At 40.7% G+C, this 18,216-nt stretch overlaps 1 protein-coding gene across 1 annotated transcript; it reads left to right on the plus strand.

Annotated features, from left to right (window-relative positions):
* The first annotated feature begins 7,494 nt into the window (after positions 1 to 7,494).
* cdk7 (cyclin-dependent kinase 7) lies at positions 7,495 to 17,103 on the plus strand. The gene is given in 13 exon segments (XM_064296760.1): positions 7,495 to 7,644; positions 8,236 to 8,295; positions 8,632 to 8,665; positions 8,883 to 8,950; positions 9,132 to 9,200; positions 10,539 to 10,649; positions 11,843 to 11,961; positions 12,419 to 12,518; positions 12,760 to 12,846; positions 13,198 to 13,347; positions 15,882 to 15,911; positions 15,914 to 16,034; positions 16,764 to 17,103. Coding segments are annotated over 13 exon segments (1,044 nt in total). The 5' UTR covers positions 7,495 to 7,578; the 3' UTR covers positions 16,793 to 17,103.
* The last annotated feature ends 1,113 nt before the right edge of the window (positions 17,104 to 18,216 follow it).

Raw genomic sequence — 18,216 nt, forward strand, 5'->3', positions numbered from 1 at the left:
TGAGCAATATGGGCAGAGGTATCAAACGTACAACATCTAGGTGCGGTCTATAGAACGTTTGAGTCACCAATTTGTTTGAAATCCTTGAAAAGGCTGGGAAGAATTCAAAACGTGCATGGCGTGCAACCAGTCTGCTTAGGGGGCACCCTGACATTATTCATGTTCGACGTCCTTCAAGCTACGAAATGACCCAACGCGGGATGTCAAGCTGGGAAGGCTGTGGCAGTAATGAAATGGAGGTGGGCTTTGCTCGGGATTGATGCTGGATTTAAGCTTGAAAGGAAAAGGGATAATGGTAGCATATCTGCTAAATCCTCCATCTGTCATTATATTCACCCACCTCTCCATGAGTTAACTATTCAGCCTCCCATACAGTAACTCACCTGCTTATCCACCCTTCCCATCGCTAAAGAATGGCGACGCTTCACAGATCTTGGAAACTGTTTTCCTTATTCCGGAATAATCCTACGGGTCAGCAGTGACGTCCTGTCATGTTGTCCAAAGGAGGGGCACCTGTTTTCATTTTTGCCGTCTTCTGTTGGAATGTCTGTGAATGTCTCTACAAAGTAACTGTCTTTCACTGGATCTGCACATATATAAACAGCCCAAGGTGAACAAAGATGTCAAAGCAAAATCGCAGTAATGCTATTAGAATTCATATCTGAAAATCCCTAGAATCAATCCATCAATCAAGTTACTTTGTTGAGATTGAAAGTCAATATTATCTAAACACTACAGTGCCTAAACACTGAGAATGAATGTAACATGATTATAAATATCAGTGATAAAGAAAATATACTTGTCACAGCACCTTATTGGTTGTTTTGTTTTCAATCCAGTGAATCAAGTAATTATTTTTCAAGCCCGTTGTAAGACAGTGATACCCTTCAGATATCCTTTAAAAATACGCTTTTGATCAAACCTGTTTACTCTTTGTATGAACAATGCATCCAGCCAAATATTATACAGCTAATACATATCAATGAGCAACTAAGGTGACCTTAAAACGAACGTGTCCGTTAGAGACTGTCTGCCATGCCAGGCTTTCATTATCTTTGTGCTATGTTCCCGTTATTTCTCCTTCTCAACTGACTGTAAATGATCTTTTATTCTTTCTGTTTTAAAAAAACAAAAACATGTGGGCACACACATCACTGAATGTGCAGCTTTATTTTAATGTGCACAAACACTATCATTCTACCAGTTGTACCGATGCTGTATTTATGTTAATGACAAATTTCATGTGCTATATTCATTTCACACAGAATAATTTAAAGCCTTGTTAATATTTGTAGAGCTAAGCCTGATAAATATACTGCATAGCTGTACTATTGTTGCAATAGACCACAGCTGTGGTTATATTATAGGGAAACAATCCCAAGAGAAGGGTGTTTCATATAAACATGTTTTGTCCCTGGGAGTACTGAATCAATTCCTTCTGCCTGTATATGCATGTAACCGGAGAAAACTGTGATGGGTGCAAAGATAAAATTGTATATTCCCTTCATTCGCAGTAAGTACAGGTTAAACTATAGACACTGGCAATGTGGACCATTATTTACTACTGCATTCTGTTTAGAGTATAATGGAATACTCCTCATGACCTCATCGCCTCCATTTTGTCTACAATACCAACATTGTTTCAACTGAAACCCAGTAACCTGCATTACTATAGTATGTGTGAAGCTGATGCTGGCAAATGCATTTCAGTAATAAAAGAGAGTCCATTTTGTAATTTAATTGAGTGATAATTTAATTCCTCTTTCTAATTCATGGCAGGGGACAGGCTAGTCCTGCCTTATAATTGCTTGTCAGCTCCAGTAAATCTTCTTTACTTAAGGAAAAATGGGAAGGGTAGAGAGGGAAGGAGAGAGAGAGTGAGAGAGTGAGAGCAAATGAGATAGAAACAGAGGGTGTATGTGGGATGGGAGACATAGAGAGAGAGAGAGAGAGAGAGAGCACTAACAGTAGAGTATGTTTCCAATTCCTTTGATTTGAAATAATATAGTTTCCTATTCGGGGAGTAAATAATGGTGAATGGGGATTGATCAAAGATGAAGTAAAGAGCTCAGCTCGGACTCTTGATGCAGAATTAGAAAACCGATTATCTTCTGCCAATGGACATCGACAGTTAGCAGTGTTATGTACTCTGGAACATTTGATTGCAAAACACACATAATTGAATTTCCTTCCAGTGGGTTACAGGAGAGGAGGAACAAGTGCACAAGTAGACAAGAAGTGACGAGGCTTTTCAAACGCCGAGTGATGGTGATTGTTCACTTTACAGAGTCAGTAAGTTATGAGAGGACTAACCTTGAAGTAAATACGTTTAAATCCTGCACAGCGCAGGGGAGAAGATTGATAGCATGTGTGCTTAGAGGATTAGGAAACCCTCCAGTGAATGCGTTTTTCTGGGGGGGGGGGGGGGGGCTGAACGGCTACGCCCGTGTGCTGGGTCAGAGTGACACCTGCTGGACGGAGGCTCATCACCGAGGTGCCTTTATTTACCATCTCCATATATCGGAAGTTGGTTCCCTTTCCTAATTGTGGAGTTTGTCAAAGCTAGTGAACCATTGTTGCATTGCTGTCTAGCTTGAATATCATGACAGCCCTTAGCACAATAGTTTTTTTTTTTTTTTTTCTGACCTCAACGCAATAAGACACTATGTACTAATCAAACTAAGATGGAGATGGATGGATGAAGTAAAGTAGGGTGGGAAATGTACTTGTTACACACAATTTTTACATATAGACTTTATGACGACTTTTGTTTCAATGGCATACAGAAAACATGGAATTGGAATTCTCACTCAACTGGAATACTTTCTGCAAAAAGCTATATGGCTTCCACATCTCCTCTTAGGGGTGCCATGACATCACCTATGTGTGGATTAGACCAATTTTACAGGACTTTACAGTGAAATGATCTATTAAAACTGCTGTCAATTGATAACAATTGTGAGTTTATTCTCAGTGTACTAACACATTAAAAGAACATGCCTCCACCAGGAATCAGCTTTAGGCTGAGAACTTTTTACTTGAACTGAAAGACAAAACTTTAAAGTAGACCAGAGCATAACTGCTAACACCCTTTGTTAAATGGGGTATATCTGGTACAAACAGCTAACGAAAGATATATTGGTGGACCAGTTGCTGTTCAGATGGAGGAATTACTTAAGTCAATGCATATTCTATAAGCAAAAAAAAGGAATAATTAAAGCTCATCAATCCATTCGCATAGGATGTATACATGCTAAAATTACTTTCATAGCACTTAAGGCACCAAAATCTCTAATATTGCACATGAAGAGTGAAAATGTCAGTTAAACTACAATGATTTCAGTCTTCGGTTTTTTATCAGGGAATGTCAATGTGAGACGCTTGCACAGAATTAATTCTGAAAACATCCAAAGCAGTATATTGAAATGGACGCTTCATTTTCTCTTCATTGGTCTAGTTTTATTTTTTGTTGCTCTCTTCAACTGGTCACCACAAACTAAGAAGAGGTGAATTTTCTTTAGAAACCTTGGCAGTCATTCCATGCATCGTAATAAGACTGTAGGGCATTCTCCTGTGATATGCTGCATGTTGAGTTGACTTTCCAGCTTAACTGCTTACAAAATTGCGACAGCTGTTAAACAGCTATGCAAGCTTTTCTTCGTGGCTAAGGTGTGGAGTCCTTCAGAGATAATGAGAAAATTCAAGATAAAAATGTAGCTTTGACGACCAATTAATTAAAGTTCTTTTCACTAAAAAATTGAAAGTGTGGAACAGGTTTAATTATACGTACTGTGGGTTCGAAATAAAGGGACAGGAAGGTTTCAGTAATGAGGCCCTCTAACATATATAAAGACTCCAGTCCCAAGTGGTATCACTTCTGACAGAATGACATGCAGGAATAAAAAGGGCTATTTTTAATCATTAAATTAGGCCACCTCCATTGAGATGAGCCTCTTATCGAGTGTCTTTTATTTAGCAGTTTAAAAAAAAAACGATCTTAAGACTTGCTGGTGTGTCTGAAATGAGCTTAGGACAGAAATTCACAGCACAGAGTGGTGTCATCAGACTATTTAAAAATTATTTATTTTTTATTTTTGTTTTGCATTCGGCCACAAAAATGTGTCAAAAACATTTAAATCCATAAAAGAAAATGCTCTCGAAATGTTGAATAAAAAGTATATGACTTTCTTTTTTTGATTATACACTAGAATTTTTTAAGATGGAGATGGAGATTTACAATCAGCGATATTGAATATTTCTCTGAGGCTTACTGGAGATATTGAAGACTCAAAGAAAGCAGAGACCAATCACAGAGCATAAAGTAGCAGGAGAGATAATCAGACACCCTGCTGCCCAGGGGGGAGCTGTGTATGGGTTGTTCCACATTTGCGTCACCTTTTTTGGTGATGCATGATAAATCATAGTCTGTTATATTTTACATTTGATCCATTTGGTTCTTACTGCATTTACACCCAAGGACACTTGGGGTGTGGCGAGATTCGCAGGTGTTTTCATCAATAGAGAGACACAACGGTATGGTTTTGTTTCGTTTCCCTGGCTCCATCATAACATTGCTACACATTTAAATCAATATTGAGTATTCCAATATTGTATTCCAAATGGACTAAAATGGAATTTGAACAAACAGGAATCATTACATTCAGTTGGTTAGCTTTTCTAGCATTGTGACAAAGGTCTGTGCTGTAGGTGGAGGGTGTGCGGAATGACCTGAACAGTCATACACTGCTACTACGCACTTTTAAGTCTTTTTTTTCTTTCTTTTCAAGATGCACTGAATACCAACATGCATCAGCCATCCACACTTGCGCATTAATAATTTACAACTCACTGCTATGGGGCATTAAATTAAATAAAATATGTTGTCTTTGTCAATTCACTATGTGGAAAATTGAAAACAATCTACTGCAGTGCAAATGCCCGTTGGACACAGAGTAGCTGCAGTTACACTCCTCACATCAGGGGAATATGCCTTTCCTCTTTTAACTTCAGAGCTAAGATTCTCACTTTGAAACAGCATCATTAAATTTGAATTACATGTACGGCTTCATAATAGAAAGCACACGCCACCCTGCATTAGACTGGAAAAAAATAATGCTGGACACTGCAGTTTCAGCAGTGCAAGAGGGATATAAAGAGAAATGAAAATGCAACCCTTCTGGTCTTGAACGACAAGGACAGTCTTTGATATGGAAATTGCGAATATTTGATCAAGCAAGTTCATTTTATGCGGAAGTGAAGCATGCAGCCAAGTAATGAATCTATACATATTGGCACATGTTTAGCTCCTACACTATTTATGGTATTCAACATACATAAAGCACAATTGATTACATAAGCCACCACACAGCTTGGAAAGTCATGTTGGTGCAAATGGGAAAATTGATGAATGCCTTAATCAGCTTGTGGACAAGCTAGCCATTTTAGGACTGCTGTCAAGTAAAACTGGGGTAACATCCTTTCTCTTCTAAGATTTTCAGTCAGCTGAAAAGGTAATAAAAATCTACATGGCACTGGGTCTCGGTGTTAGCCCTGCCATTTAAAAACAAAATGTGAATATCAACACTATATTCATCTTCTTCCTTTTCCTACCCTCCTCCTCCTCCTCCTTCTCTTCCTCCAACTTTCCTTATCACATTATGATATTCTAACATACAGTATTCTACAATTACAAAATTTCTTCAAAGTTCTTCAAAACTTCAACATGAGCTATTGTTATGATTTTCAGATTTATATCCATTTTTTTTTTCTCTTTCATTTTCTTTTGGTTTATTCTTTTGTATTGTGTTTTAGACATTTTTCGCAGTATAACTTGAAGCAGGTCTGCCCAACCCTGTTCCTGGAGACCCAAACCTATAACATCCTGTAGGATTTCATTTCAGCTCTAATTTGGCTCATCTGATTCTACTAATAAACAGCTCAATGAGATTTCACGCTGTTGAATGAGGTGTGCTTCATTAGGGTTGGATTGAAAACATACAGGGTCTCCAGGAACAGATTTGTGCAATTCTGACGTAAAGGGCTAGATAGTATGCAGAAATACATTTGAAATATGTACTTGTACGTATGTATTTCTTATAATGTTGGTTATTTGCCTCTATTTAAATGATTATAACTCTGTACCACCTGAACCCATATCACCACCATTTTGATTGTAGTTCATAGATACTCATTGGAGGCATTTTTATTTTGTTACAATAACCATTGGTGTATTTTCCCTTGCATAATAACCCAGACAGAACCCGGATCCTTTCTAGACCCAGTAATTGGAATTAGTGCCCCTTTATCCTGTCTGTCTCACTCATCCCACAATGATCTCATTTGTATGTTTCTTGTATGAATTTGGTGATGTTTTGTGGTTTGAATGGTTTATATTTGTCTTACATGCTGCAAACGAATTGCCCCCGGGGGATAGTCAAGATTAGATTTTTTAAAATGAATGAATTAAAGTAATTATAAACGCAAGTAATATTCAGATGCGTTACTATCTACAACACACATGTTTCTTCAGTGTCATACCGTGGACTAGAATTTCTGATTTTGGATACTTCAAAGAGGTACAAAGCCTCATGCCTTGCATGTAGGCTCCTGCACATAAGCATCTATATCCATTAAATGTATTCCCTCCGCCTACTCTTTGCTTGTTAGAATATACATTGTCTGCATGTTTACGAGGCATGAATGTTTTTCTTTTCACCTGACAGCATTAAATTCACGAACTTGACAGGCCTTTTTCACTTCACATCAAAGGCAAATGTTGCCTCGCTCACATGTCAAGCCAGTGCTGCAGACATTTTCAATTAGATTCATCTCCATCTGACTTCACCGCTGGCATGGACACATATGCTCCTTGTCATTTGATTCTTTGATGTCCTGTCAGTGCAAGGGTATGGATGCATGCAGAGCTTGGGAGGTGGGGGTAGAGGGAGGGGGGGGGGGCAGGGGGGGTGGGGCTGGGGGTGGGCTGGGGGTGGGGGGGTGGGGGGGGCTTTGTGGGCACTGGGAATTTGAGGCCAATTCCTCCACATTCCACTTGCTAAGTTTATTCTGCTGTGAAATCCCAGATCTGCGAGTGGTATGGCAGGTCTTCTGATATCACACGAAGGACTGCCAGAGAAAAAAGAAGAAGCTTTCATTACCATCTGAAGCTGTAGGGGTTGATATAAAAGCTGTTTGGCAAGGGAGATGTGCTCTACACTGTGTCTATCAAGGAACAGCAAGAAGCCCATTGTCAATGCTGAGGCTGTTATAGAACTGCTGTTTGCTCTTGGATGTATTCCGAGGCTGGTAATTGTGGGCTGATAGGGCAATTATTAACTACATAAATTATGATTTAATCAATTGTGACTGCGTGTGTGTGAGGCGTGGGTGGGGGGGAGATACCGAGATCTGTGCTATCTGAGGCACAACGTCAAAGTGTAATAGTTTGTCGCCAGATGGCAGTGTTGGACAATAATCCTCTTGCACCATGTTCTTCTTTAACCCGGAAGTGCTTGGGGATCTTTAACATATTGTAATCGGAAATTGGTACATGCTGACAGTTTGAAGTTACTAGCTGTGATGGCGGTGGACGTTAAATCCAGAACAAAACGATATGAAAAACTTGATTTTCTCGGAGAGGGTCAGGTACTTGCGAAAATTTTAAGATGAAATAATGTGATATCTAGTACAGTTGGAGAGTTTTCAGTACCGTTCACAGTTCAAATAAACAAGTTAGGTAACTGTTACCTGCACGGTAGACAACTGGCAAGTTAAACCAAGCAAATCACAGCATCTATCGATAATAGTTCGCATTATTTATGGAGATATCCACCTACCTTGTTTGTTGATAACACCGTTGAAACAGCTGGACAGCTATTATGCGGCTAACATTATCTGATATGAAAATGTTTCCTATTGTGAAGAACAATAGCCGACTATAATATTTTCAGATGACCTTCCTATTGCTTTTTGATTTAGTATTGTTTTATTGGCTGTAGTGCGTTTTATTATAAATTTAGTAATTTACTAAATTAATTTACATGTTGCTAGCTCCTGGACGCAATGAGAATATTCTTGTTTCCCCCCTCTCTGCATTCTCTTTTTTTGGGTGGTTAGATGCATAGCTAGTCTATCACTATTGTACCTTATGGTGCAGTGAATGTTTCGTAGCTTTCTGTGTCATGATTTATAGTTATATGTTAGTTTATACATTTGCTTTGTCTTTTTTCTTCGCAGTTTGCCACTGTTTACAAAGCCAGGGATAAAACTACAAATACGATAGTTGCTATAAAAAAGGTAATTGTGTTTTTCCTTGATATTATCATATTATTGTTACAATTTCATTTTTGTTTGATAACTGCCTTATTTGTTGGTTATTATTTGTTGTATTTTCTGGTAGAATATTTTTCATGTTTGCTGTTGCGCACATAATCCACATTTCCTGCTTTTAGCTGCATCAGTAATCGTATATCTATGGCAACGGTTGGCAACACGCCGATACAAACGCAAAATACCATAACCAGCAGGATACAAATATGTTTCTCACTCGACAGTTTTTGTGCCATATTTATTCCTTTTGTTTCCTTTTGCCTCACATGACGATATTTATTTATGTGTGCGTTCGCATTGCAGATAAAAGTAGGCCACCGGACAGAGGCCAAGGATGGTGAGTGAATGTTGCTTTATGGGTTGATGCATCATAAATTCATGTGGTAGTCCATTGGACTGCCAAGCCCCCTTTTCAGTAGCCGAATACATGTTCTTAGCCTTGCAAAAGTTTTGTATCTTTCTTTATGTGGCTTCTTCCATTCAAGCTTCAAGAAACTTTTCAGTGGTGTTATTAGATGACGCTGAAATTTTACTGTCAATTTTTTTTCCCTCAGGCATCAACAGGACAGCCCTCCGTGAAATCAAACTGCTTCAAGAACTGAGTCACCCCAACATAATTGGGGTAAGCTTTCCTTTTTTTCCTTTCAAATCAACTTGTGTTGTTTATTTAGCATATTTAGCACCGGAGAGCCATTTGCACAACAGGAATTTAAGAAGCCCTTGGGATTGTTCTTTGTGAAATCAAAACCAAAGTTGTACGCATCAAACAAAACCTAAACCTGTTTGTTTATGTCTTTTTGTAGCTTCTTGATGCTTTTGGACACAAATCCAACATCAGTCTGGTGTTTGACTACATGGAGACCGATCTTGAGGTACAGTAGGACCCTGTGTATAAACTCAAATTATCCAGCCCTTGTGCTTCGCCACAGTCTGTGAACTAGAGTAACAGTGAAAAAAGTCAATAAAATTGCTGTATTCTGATACAAGTGGCATGCAGGCAGTGCGGTAAATGGCAGCTAAATGCTGAAGTGGCCTCTACACCTGCACAGAGAGATTTGTGAAGTTCTTGAGGCCTAGCAGCAGTGGTGACTGTGTACAGTCTTATTGTTCAGTTTTCAGGGGCAGGCTTTATTAACACTACCATTTGGATGTGTGAGGACTTGGAAGTTATACTTGAAGCATGCTGTTCTGTTCAGAGGCTGCCCTCTGTTGTTGGCTTCCGCTCACTGCACTGATCTTTTGTCTCGTAAGACCTGAAGTGGCTCAAAACTGAGGGCACTCTTTCCATATGAGGTGTCAAGTCTTTTCACAGCATCAATGTGAAGTACCGTAGTAGAAAATGTTACTGCTTCTCACACCCGAGCAACGTAACAAGGAATTTCGTGTATTGAATGGGCTTGCTGCCAGTAGTATTATTATGGCTGTGAAATTTAGTTTATCTCCATGGTAATTTGAAGTTGAATATTATGCTCTGCAGATTAGGAGATACCCACATTTCAGTAGCAAGAAACCTGCTTCACAATGTATAAATCTCCATCTTTGAGGGGGATCACACATTTTGTAACTTTTCAAATAATTGCTCTCCAGAGATGTGAAATTCATGCATCTCTTTGAGGCTGGCACTGTAATTTTATGTTTCAGCGCTTTTGGCTGTACGCAGCTGACTCCGTGTGTAACACAAACTTTCCCCACATCGTTAATCCTTTTATCATCACCTCGATTTGTACGGGAGCCTCCTCTCCCTTTATCATGCAGACAGTTAAACTCGTCACAGTTGATATCAGAAACGTACAGTACGGGTGCTGGAAGTGTTAAGTGGGTAAAGAGAGAAGCTAATAAATTACTTAACACTTGCCTTTGAAGGTTATTCTTGTGGGAATCGGAGAGATTGATGTGAAATTTTTTGTAGCTGCAGTTTTGCAGTTTGTGGGCTTTCCTCCAAGCAGATAAATGTACGTTGGGCTGAATTTCCTGGAATTTATTTTTGGCTTTTTGATTATGCAGAAACTGTAATCAGCCCTCATAGGAAATTGTAGAAAAAAGTAGCATAGGTTAATGAACCTATAAGCTGGATGTGTGTAATTCTTCTGAGGGATTTTAGCCTACCTGTGTCATAGTTCAAAGAAAAGATTGTTGTTTCCCGATGCAAGTAAAACCGTTTCGTAATGTGAACTATGCAGTGTCTTTAGCAAAACTGTCTTCTGTTGCAGGTTATTATAAAGGACACCAGCCTGGTACTGACCCCAGCCAACATTAAGGCCTACATTCTGATGACACTACAAGGCCTAGAGTACATGCACCATCACTGGATTTTACACAGGGTGAGATGGAGGGGGGGGAGGGATACAAGACTGAGGGGGCTTTCCAACACCTACATGAGATGTTCATTCCCATGACCAGAACGGATAAAAAGCTTTATAGAAGTGTTTTATGTAATCAAATGCTTTCACGCTAGTGTGCAAGTATTCGTATGCTGTCACTGGCTTAAAAAAAAACATCCCGAGTGTACTTTTGACCCGGTGTTGTCCATGTGATCCAGAATAGTTCCCTTTCTTTTTAAGGCCTTCCACATGAAGCGCTGGCCCTTTTCGCAGAGCCCGTTTGTTTTATTAGCTAACGACCCCCGTGGTTCGCACTCGGCCGCAATTGTTCTTCCTCTCTGAGAAAACAGAGTCGTCATTTGAAGTCAGAAGGAAAGCGGGTCCCTTGCTGTGCGTTTCACGCACGGTCCCAGGAATCGCATAGTGAATGTGTTAAAGCTGTGGCTCTCTAGAGAGCGTTAGGCTCCCTGCAAAAACAGCTCCCTCCCGCTCCCCTTCTCAACACGGTATTCAGCATCTACACAGAGCCTTCTAGAGTGTCTTTAACTGTGTCTACACAGAGCCTGCCAGGGTGTCTTTAACTGTGTCTACACAGAGCCTGTCAGGGTGTCTTTAGCTGTGTCTACACAGAGCCTGCCAGGGTGTCTTTAGCTGTGTCTACACAGAGCCTGCCAGGGTGTCTTTAACTGTGTCTGCACAGAGCCTGCCAGGGTGTCTTTACCTGTGGAAGGGCTGAAGCCTGCAGTAGTTTAGCATTGTCAGAAGGGAGTAGGATGAATGCCGTTCACTATAATAAGGGTGCTGCTTGAAAGGATGGCACACAAAGGGTTGAATTTGCAGCCATTTTGGAATGTGGTCTAAAAGGTCCAGACCTTGCACCTCTTTTCAAATATGGAGGCAACCCTCTGAAAGGCTCAGGTACACCCCACGCTCAAAGAGCGCACCCCTTGTATGGAGGGGACCCGGTTTTCGAGGAGACGTTAAGCAACGGCCAATCAGGCAAGAGACCAGAGCTCGTTTTCATTTGGCATGAAAGCCACTGCTGGTTAGCGGTCGTTTGATCAAAGGCCTTTTCGACACAGGGTTTTCATTTGCGGTGAACGTGTCTGTGAGCCATTAAAACAAACGCCCGTTTGATTTGGGCTCTGAGCTGAGAGGGGGGGGGTTTCATTAACGCCAGAATGTTCCCCCAGGACCTGAAGCCCAATAACCTGCTGCTGGATGAGAACGGGGTGCTGAAGCTCGCCGATTTCGGGTTGGCAAAAGCGTTCGGGAGCCCCAACAGAGTCTACACGCATCAAGTGGTAACAAGGTCGGGAGTCTATATTTAGCCGTAATTGCAATTATTTTGACTGTTTTCATGCGAAAGGAGGGCTTGCAGCAGCTGGTGGTGTCGCGTCTGTCGGAAATTAGGTTCTCGACTCCTCCCCAGTGAGGTTATTAAACGTGACTCAACAAGGACGTGTCCTCTATCCTTGGCCCTCCATTCAACCCTTCATTCAACAGTCACTTTGCCTGAATTGACCATGCAGGCAACTGGCAATTGCAATCATATTGTTCTAGATCATTCTGATGATAGATCCTAGCAAGCAAATGTGACCAAATGGGAGAAATTTAATTACATTTGCTGATCACTGGTCATAAAGGGTGAATGATTTCAAATATATTCAGTCAGTAACCTTACTGTCTGTGATAATGCAGAGATGCAAAGATGGCTGCAGGGAAGGTCCCTCACAAAGTGCTCTTCCCCCCCCCTCCTCCCCCCTCAGGTGGTACCGCTCCCCTGAGCTCCTTTTCGGCGCCAGGATGTACGGGGTGGGCGTGGACATGTGGGCTGTGGGCTGCATTCTAGCAGAACTTCTCCTCAGGGTAAGGTCACCCTCACAGCTAGTACCACATTTTCACTATTAAAAGTAGGTAATTCATCTCACACGGTTAAGAGCTGCTTATCACACGCTCGTTTTTGTTTCTTACACTATGGGTGTAATGCTAATAAGTCTGACTTTAATACAGAATCATATTTGCAGACTAAAGGCTGCTCTTTAAGTGCCCGATCTCCGTAGCATTCGTTGCACTGTGCTAATTACGTCTATATTGTTTCTGGAACCAGGTACCGTTTTTACCAGGGGACTCCGATCTGGACCAGTTAACGAAAATATTTGAAGCCTTGGGCACACCGACAGAAGACACGTGGCCTGTGAGTGTTCAGAATTGGGTTGTCTGTGAAGTATTAATGAGAAGTCTAGCTGAAGCTTTAACCTACTAAAAAAAAAAAAAGCCACCGGCTATGATTTTATGCTGGTAGCTTAGCATCTTGAGCCGCGTATTGTCATCTTTGCTTGAGGTAATTTCTCGTGAGGTCATGGCTCATTGGTTTCATTGTTAATTCATGTGAGCCCAGATCACAGTGAGAATGTGAAATGGGTTTAATAGATTTCAGTGGTCAGTTAGAGGGGAGGCTGAACTGGGCTTGTGTGCGCAGAGATCTTGTGAGATGGTGCTGCTATTCTGAGAGCGCTGTAATTGAGAGATTTGTGTGTGCTTTCAGGGCATGACCAATCTCCCCGACTTTGTGTCCTTCAAACTGTTCCCGGGAACCCCACTGGAGCACATATTCAGTGCGGCGGGAGACGACCTGCTGGAGCTACTGCAAGGCCTGTTCACCTTTAACCCCTGCACACGCATCACCGCCACACAGGTAACAGCCAATCACAGCCTGGTCACCTTTAACCCCTGCACACGCATCACCGCCACACAGGTAACAGCCAATCACAGCCTGGTCACCTTTAACCCCTGCACACGCATCACCGCCACGCAGGTAACAGCCAATCAGAGCCTGTTCACCTTTAACCCCTGCACACGTTAACATTGTAAGAACATTTTCCGTTGGCTGGGTTTATAAAGCCTGTAGGGATGCCTTTAGAATAAGCTCCATTTACACTATAAGAATAAACATGGCTGCCATTTAAGGACCCCCACCCCCCCTCTATTCACAGTGTAGACTAAAGATGTCCGCGTGTTGCTATCACTGTTTTTCCACTCGTGACCTGGCTTTTCCGGTGGATAGCAGCAGTTGCTTCCTCTCAGCGACGTTAGTTTTCCTGTTCCCCTCTATCTTTCCTCTGCACATTGCAGGAGTACATTCCCTGTACTTCAGCACGGAGCGTCTCAACCAGACCTGGGTCAAATACATATTTGCTTTGGATTCAAATACTTTTCAATGCTTTATTGATCTAATCTGGTGTATTGGAACCAATTAAATACTCTCAACAAGTGCAAACCCTGCCTTCTGGTCATATTTGCAGGCTTAATTACACCAGGCAAGATCAATAGAGCAAAGAAAAGTATTTGAGTCCAAAACAAATACGTATTTGACCCAGGTCTCCACTGAGCTAACCGTTCCACAGCGATTATGCCATCCCCAGTACACAATATCAGACACACCAGTCATCCTGGAATTGATTTATTACCGGTTTCTGTGGAGGAGAAGGTCCTAACTGAGCTTTAACCATTTACAAAGACCCATTTTTTTAACCTCTTCAGAATTAGCACATAAATTATCATTCTTGTACCATATGTTTATATCATTTAAGAAGTCAGTAAACACCACTGGGGTATATAATCTCAGCTTTGCAAAGTGGATGAGAGCTATTGAACTACTCCATTAGTGGCCTTCTCTTACAAGTGAAGGTACGAGGTGCACAGATTTCATGACGGCTAATCAAATTGTTAATTAAACACCGAGAAAATGTGTGCATGTAGTAGGGTTTTTTTTTTTTTTTACTCTATTTTTTTTGACAGATAGTAGGTAGGTTTGTGGAGAGCTGGATCAGAGTAGCTCTGTGAAAAGGAACATTTAAGCAGCTCATGGCTGTCTGATGTTTGTGGTGCACATAGTGCTTCTCCTGACACCCTTTTCTTCTTTGCTTTATGTAATTTGGCATATGCATGAATACCTGGACATTAATGTGTTTCATTTAGTTTGGATTTAATTGATTTCTTATCCAAGGATTGTCGGGGAAAACCTTGGCAGTCCAATGGAACAACTTATTTATGGGAAATATGTATCTTTATTGAATTGACTTGAATACAGTAACGTTTCATTTGCATTGGTAACCACTGAAAATGTTTTAATACACATTATGCCCTTTGCTGGCAGAGATACCCAGTGGTAAAAATGAATGTAGCAGCTCTTTCAGTTTCTAAAAACAACTTGTGTGTCTGTCTTGTTCCTCAGAACAGTCATGTTCGGAGAAAGCTCACCATTTAGCAAAAATCCTGAAGTGAAACCCTGATGTTTTTTTTCCCTAAATGACTAGGCCCATAGCTCTCGTGGAGGGTAATTCCACTGAAATAGTCAAATGGGTGACATTGACACAATTTGTTTGGCTGTTTATTGACTTTGGATATAAATGTCCTGAATATGTTCTTGTTTAGTGTGGATGGAAATGTGGAGATCTTTTTTGAGACAACTGTGAATATGCTGGGTGTGTGAAAATGTACAAGCCACACCCTCTCACCCATAAATGAATTACAAGGTCTTAAAATATATTTAACAAATTCTTCTCTTTTTCACAGACTCCTAATTCCAGACTCCTGTAATTTCATTACTTTTTCTCTCTCACACACACACACAAACACACACAGACTGCTGACTGTATCATTTACAGGTTATTAGTAAAATGTTACAGACTATTAAACTGAGTATTTTTGGTATTATTCCCACATAGTGACATTCTCAGTGTTGTGCCAGGATTCATACTGTGTGGGTATATTCAATTACAGGAATGTCTACAACAAATCTGGTCATAAGAATTCTCAAGAAATGTTCAAAAATTAGATATTAACTACAGCTTTACCAAGAGCAGTATGTATCATACTTCTGAATTACCTTTTTTTGTTTAATGTGATGTGATCAGTAATCAGTGGAAAGTGGCAGAATTATGATGATTCCACGTCATCTGCATTTCTTCGGTGTGAAAGGGACTTTCAGGCTGTAAGAACTTCTCCAGAGTCATTGTGGTTCGTTTTTTTGTAAAAACACTTCTAAAATTCCATCTTGATTGAGTCGATAGTTTTCCTTTCCATTTGAACGAAATTCAAAACATACCAGGAAACCTGATCAAGCTTTTTTGCCCTGCCAGTTAATGTTCAAGTAACTAAAGTACTGTTGGTAAAAGCATGTGAATCGCATAAAAGGAATGCATTTGCACTGTTTTTTTTTTTTAACAGGCCTTGAAGAAGCGGTACTTCAGTAACAGACTACAGTAACAGGGCCTACACCAGGACCCCAGCTTCCCCGCCCCAACTCCTCCGTAGAAGCTCTGAAAGAGAAGGAGAATCTCACCTTCGGCATCAAGAGGAAACGCGACACTGTAGAACAAGGTAAAGCTCTCATCCCCTCCAGAGATTAATAATAAGATGTATTGTACGACCGTAACGGCAAAATTCCTGAGCCTGTAATTGCAGCTTGTAATGAATCGGCAGGCTAAATAATGGGAATTATTGTTATTGCCTTTTCAGATAGGATTTTAATTAGCTCGCAGACTATTAATGTCTAGTTATCCGACAATAACTTCTAGCTTCAATGGCAGAACTGTAAATGACGCGAAAGCAGTTCTCTAAACAAACCAGAGCTACAGTGAATCGAAAATACACTGAACCACAGAGATTGCGTTGTCTTTCAGATTACGTATTGAAACTGTTTAAATAGGCGCTCTATTTAAAAGCCATGCTAATTGTAGCATGCAAAGCTAATGTTTATGCTGCAGCTTCCTTATTTTTGGGCCTCGGTGGTAGTTTGAAGACGCACGTGGCCCATCTCTGCAGAAGACAGCAGAAGAACCCCACTGTTAGTGGGTTGGGGTGGCTTCTATTTAAGCTGGGTGTGTAGCAGTGTGCTATTTATGTCCGCTACAGCAGTACATTAGCACAATTTAAAGAGCTGCACCACAGGGTATTACTCAGACCAGCTCCTCCAAATGTGGAGAATATTTTTGCAGAGGGTAGAACTGCAAAATTGTTGGGAACTGGGCTCACCGGGATGGTTCATGAACCGAAATTCTTGGTGCCACTGAGTTTAATGTGCCCACCATCACCATCTCTCATTTTCAGGAACCCTGAAGAAGAAGTTGATTTTCTGAGCTGGGTGACATGGTGTGGGGCCCCTGCTTCGGGGGGGGCCCAGCTCTGCTGATGCTGCTGAAGAAAAGGCCTCCTGGGGGGGCCCCAGCATTCTATGGGCCCAACCCTCGTGGAGGCCCCACACGGGGCCTGCCTGGGAATCCTGGGTTCCATGTTGTAACGGGTCACAATGCTCTATCTGAGCCCCCTTTAGCACGACTATTTATATGAGTTACAGGTGTGAGGATTCATTTCATTTAGATATTATCCTTTTTATAAGGTGATTTTTGTACATATTGTAAGTGAATAAACGTTGAGGTCTGAAATCTCATTTGGTTTCATGTCTGTTTATTTGTTAGGATAATGGTATTAAGGATCACCGACCTGAAGCAAAGACTGAGATTCAGTAAAGCACTGATGTGCATGTCTTTGGTCTACAAATGTTTGGTACTTTTAAGGCCCAACCAAGACAAACTGTACTGAACGTAGGAAACCTGATTAATATTTCTCAGCCCTAAGTGTTAAGTATTTAATTACACTGCAGTTCTTAATGGTCTCAGTTTACCTAATTTATATCCTTTTCTGTAATTTTGCTTCCTCATTATTCTATACATCTTGTGCCTGGTAATTAAAGGTGTATGAAGCAAAGTATGTCCAGACATGGAGTGGATATTAAGCAATGCTCTTTCATCTTTGAAAATATCTGTTTTCATCTGAAAAAACATCTGAATTTGAGGATCATTCTGCAATTTTTTTAAGTGTAATGTTAAACCTCTTTCATCAACTGCACATTTCCAAGCCATGTTTAAAGGTTGGGTACAAGAGGTCTGTGACAATTTTGCACCTCTGTGGGTGGTCTCTGATCATAGGGTAACGGGAAATCTGTTGAAATTGGAGGTCATAGTGTAGGTATGTTGGTGGGTGTTTCCAACAAATGTCATTGCTAACTTTTTTTTTCTTTTTTTTGTGATGGTAATTTATTTCATGGTAACATTGTTTTTCTTTACTTTGCAATGCACAGCATATCCACTTGTGGACAAATATAGACTATTCAGTCTCTGTGGCAGAATTTTAGGTCTATTGACGGTGTGAAATACAATCGCCTGAGGTGTATTCAAGTTGCTACATTTAATCTAAATGGTTTCTTACATTTTTTGAGAACCATTTGTGGTGGATATGTTAGGTGGGTGTGCCAGGGGCTACACTGTAACAGGTGCATTCAGATGCAGTGACCAGAAAGAGCTTCCCCTGCTAGGATTCAACAGCCAACCAGTAAGAGCTTCCCTTGCTAGGAAGTCTGAATTGGTGAACCATAAAAATAGGACCTTATACATGTTCGTTCAATTTCACTTCACAAAGTTTTAACAACATATGCCACAAGGTCTACTAGCACAGGAATAAATGAGTTTTCATGTACTTTTTCGCCATCTAAATATGCCACATT

Source organism: Anguilla rostrata, chromosome 10, assembly GCF_018555375.3.
Source record: "Anguilla rostrata isolate EN2019 chromosome 10, ASM1855537v3, whole genome shotgun sequence".
Taxonomy (NCBI): Eukaryota; Metazoa; Chordata; class Actinopteri; order Anguilliformes; family Anguillidae; genus Anguilla; species Anguilla rostrata.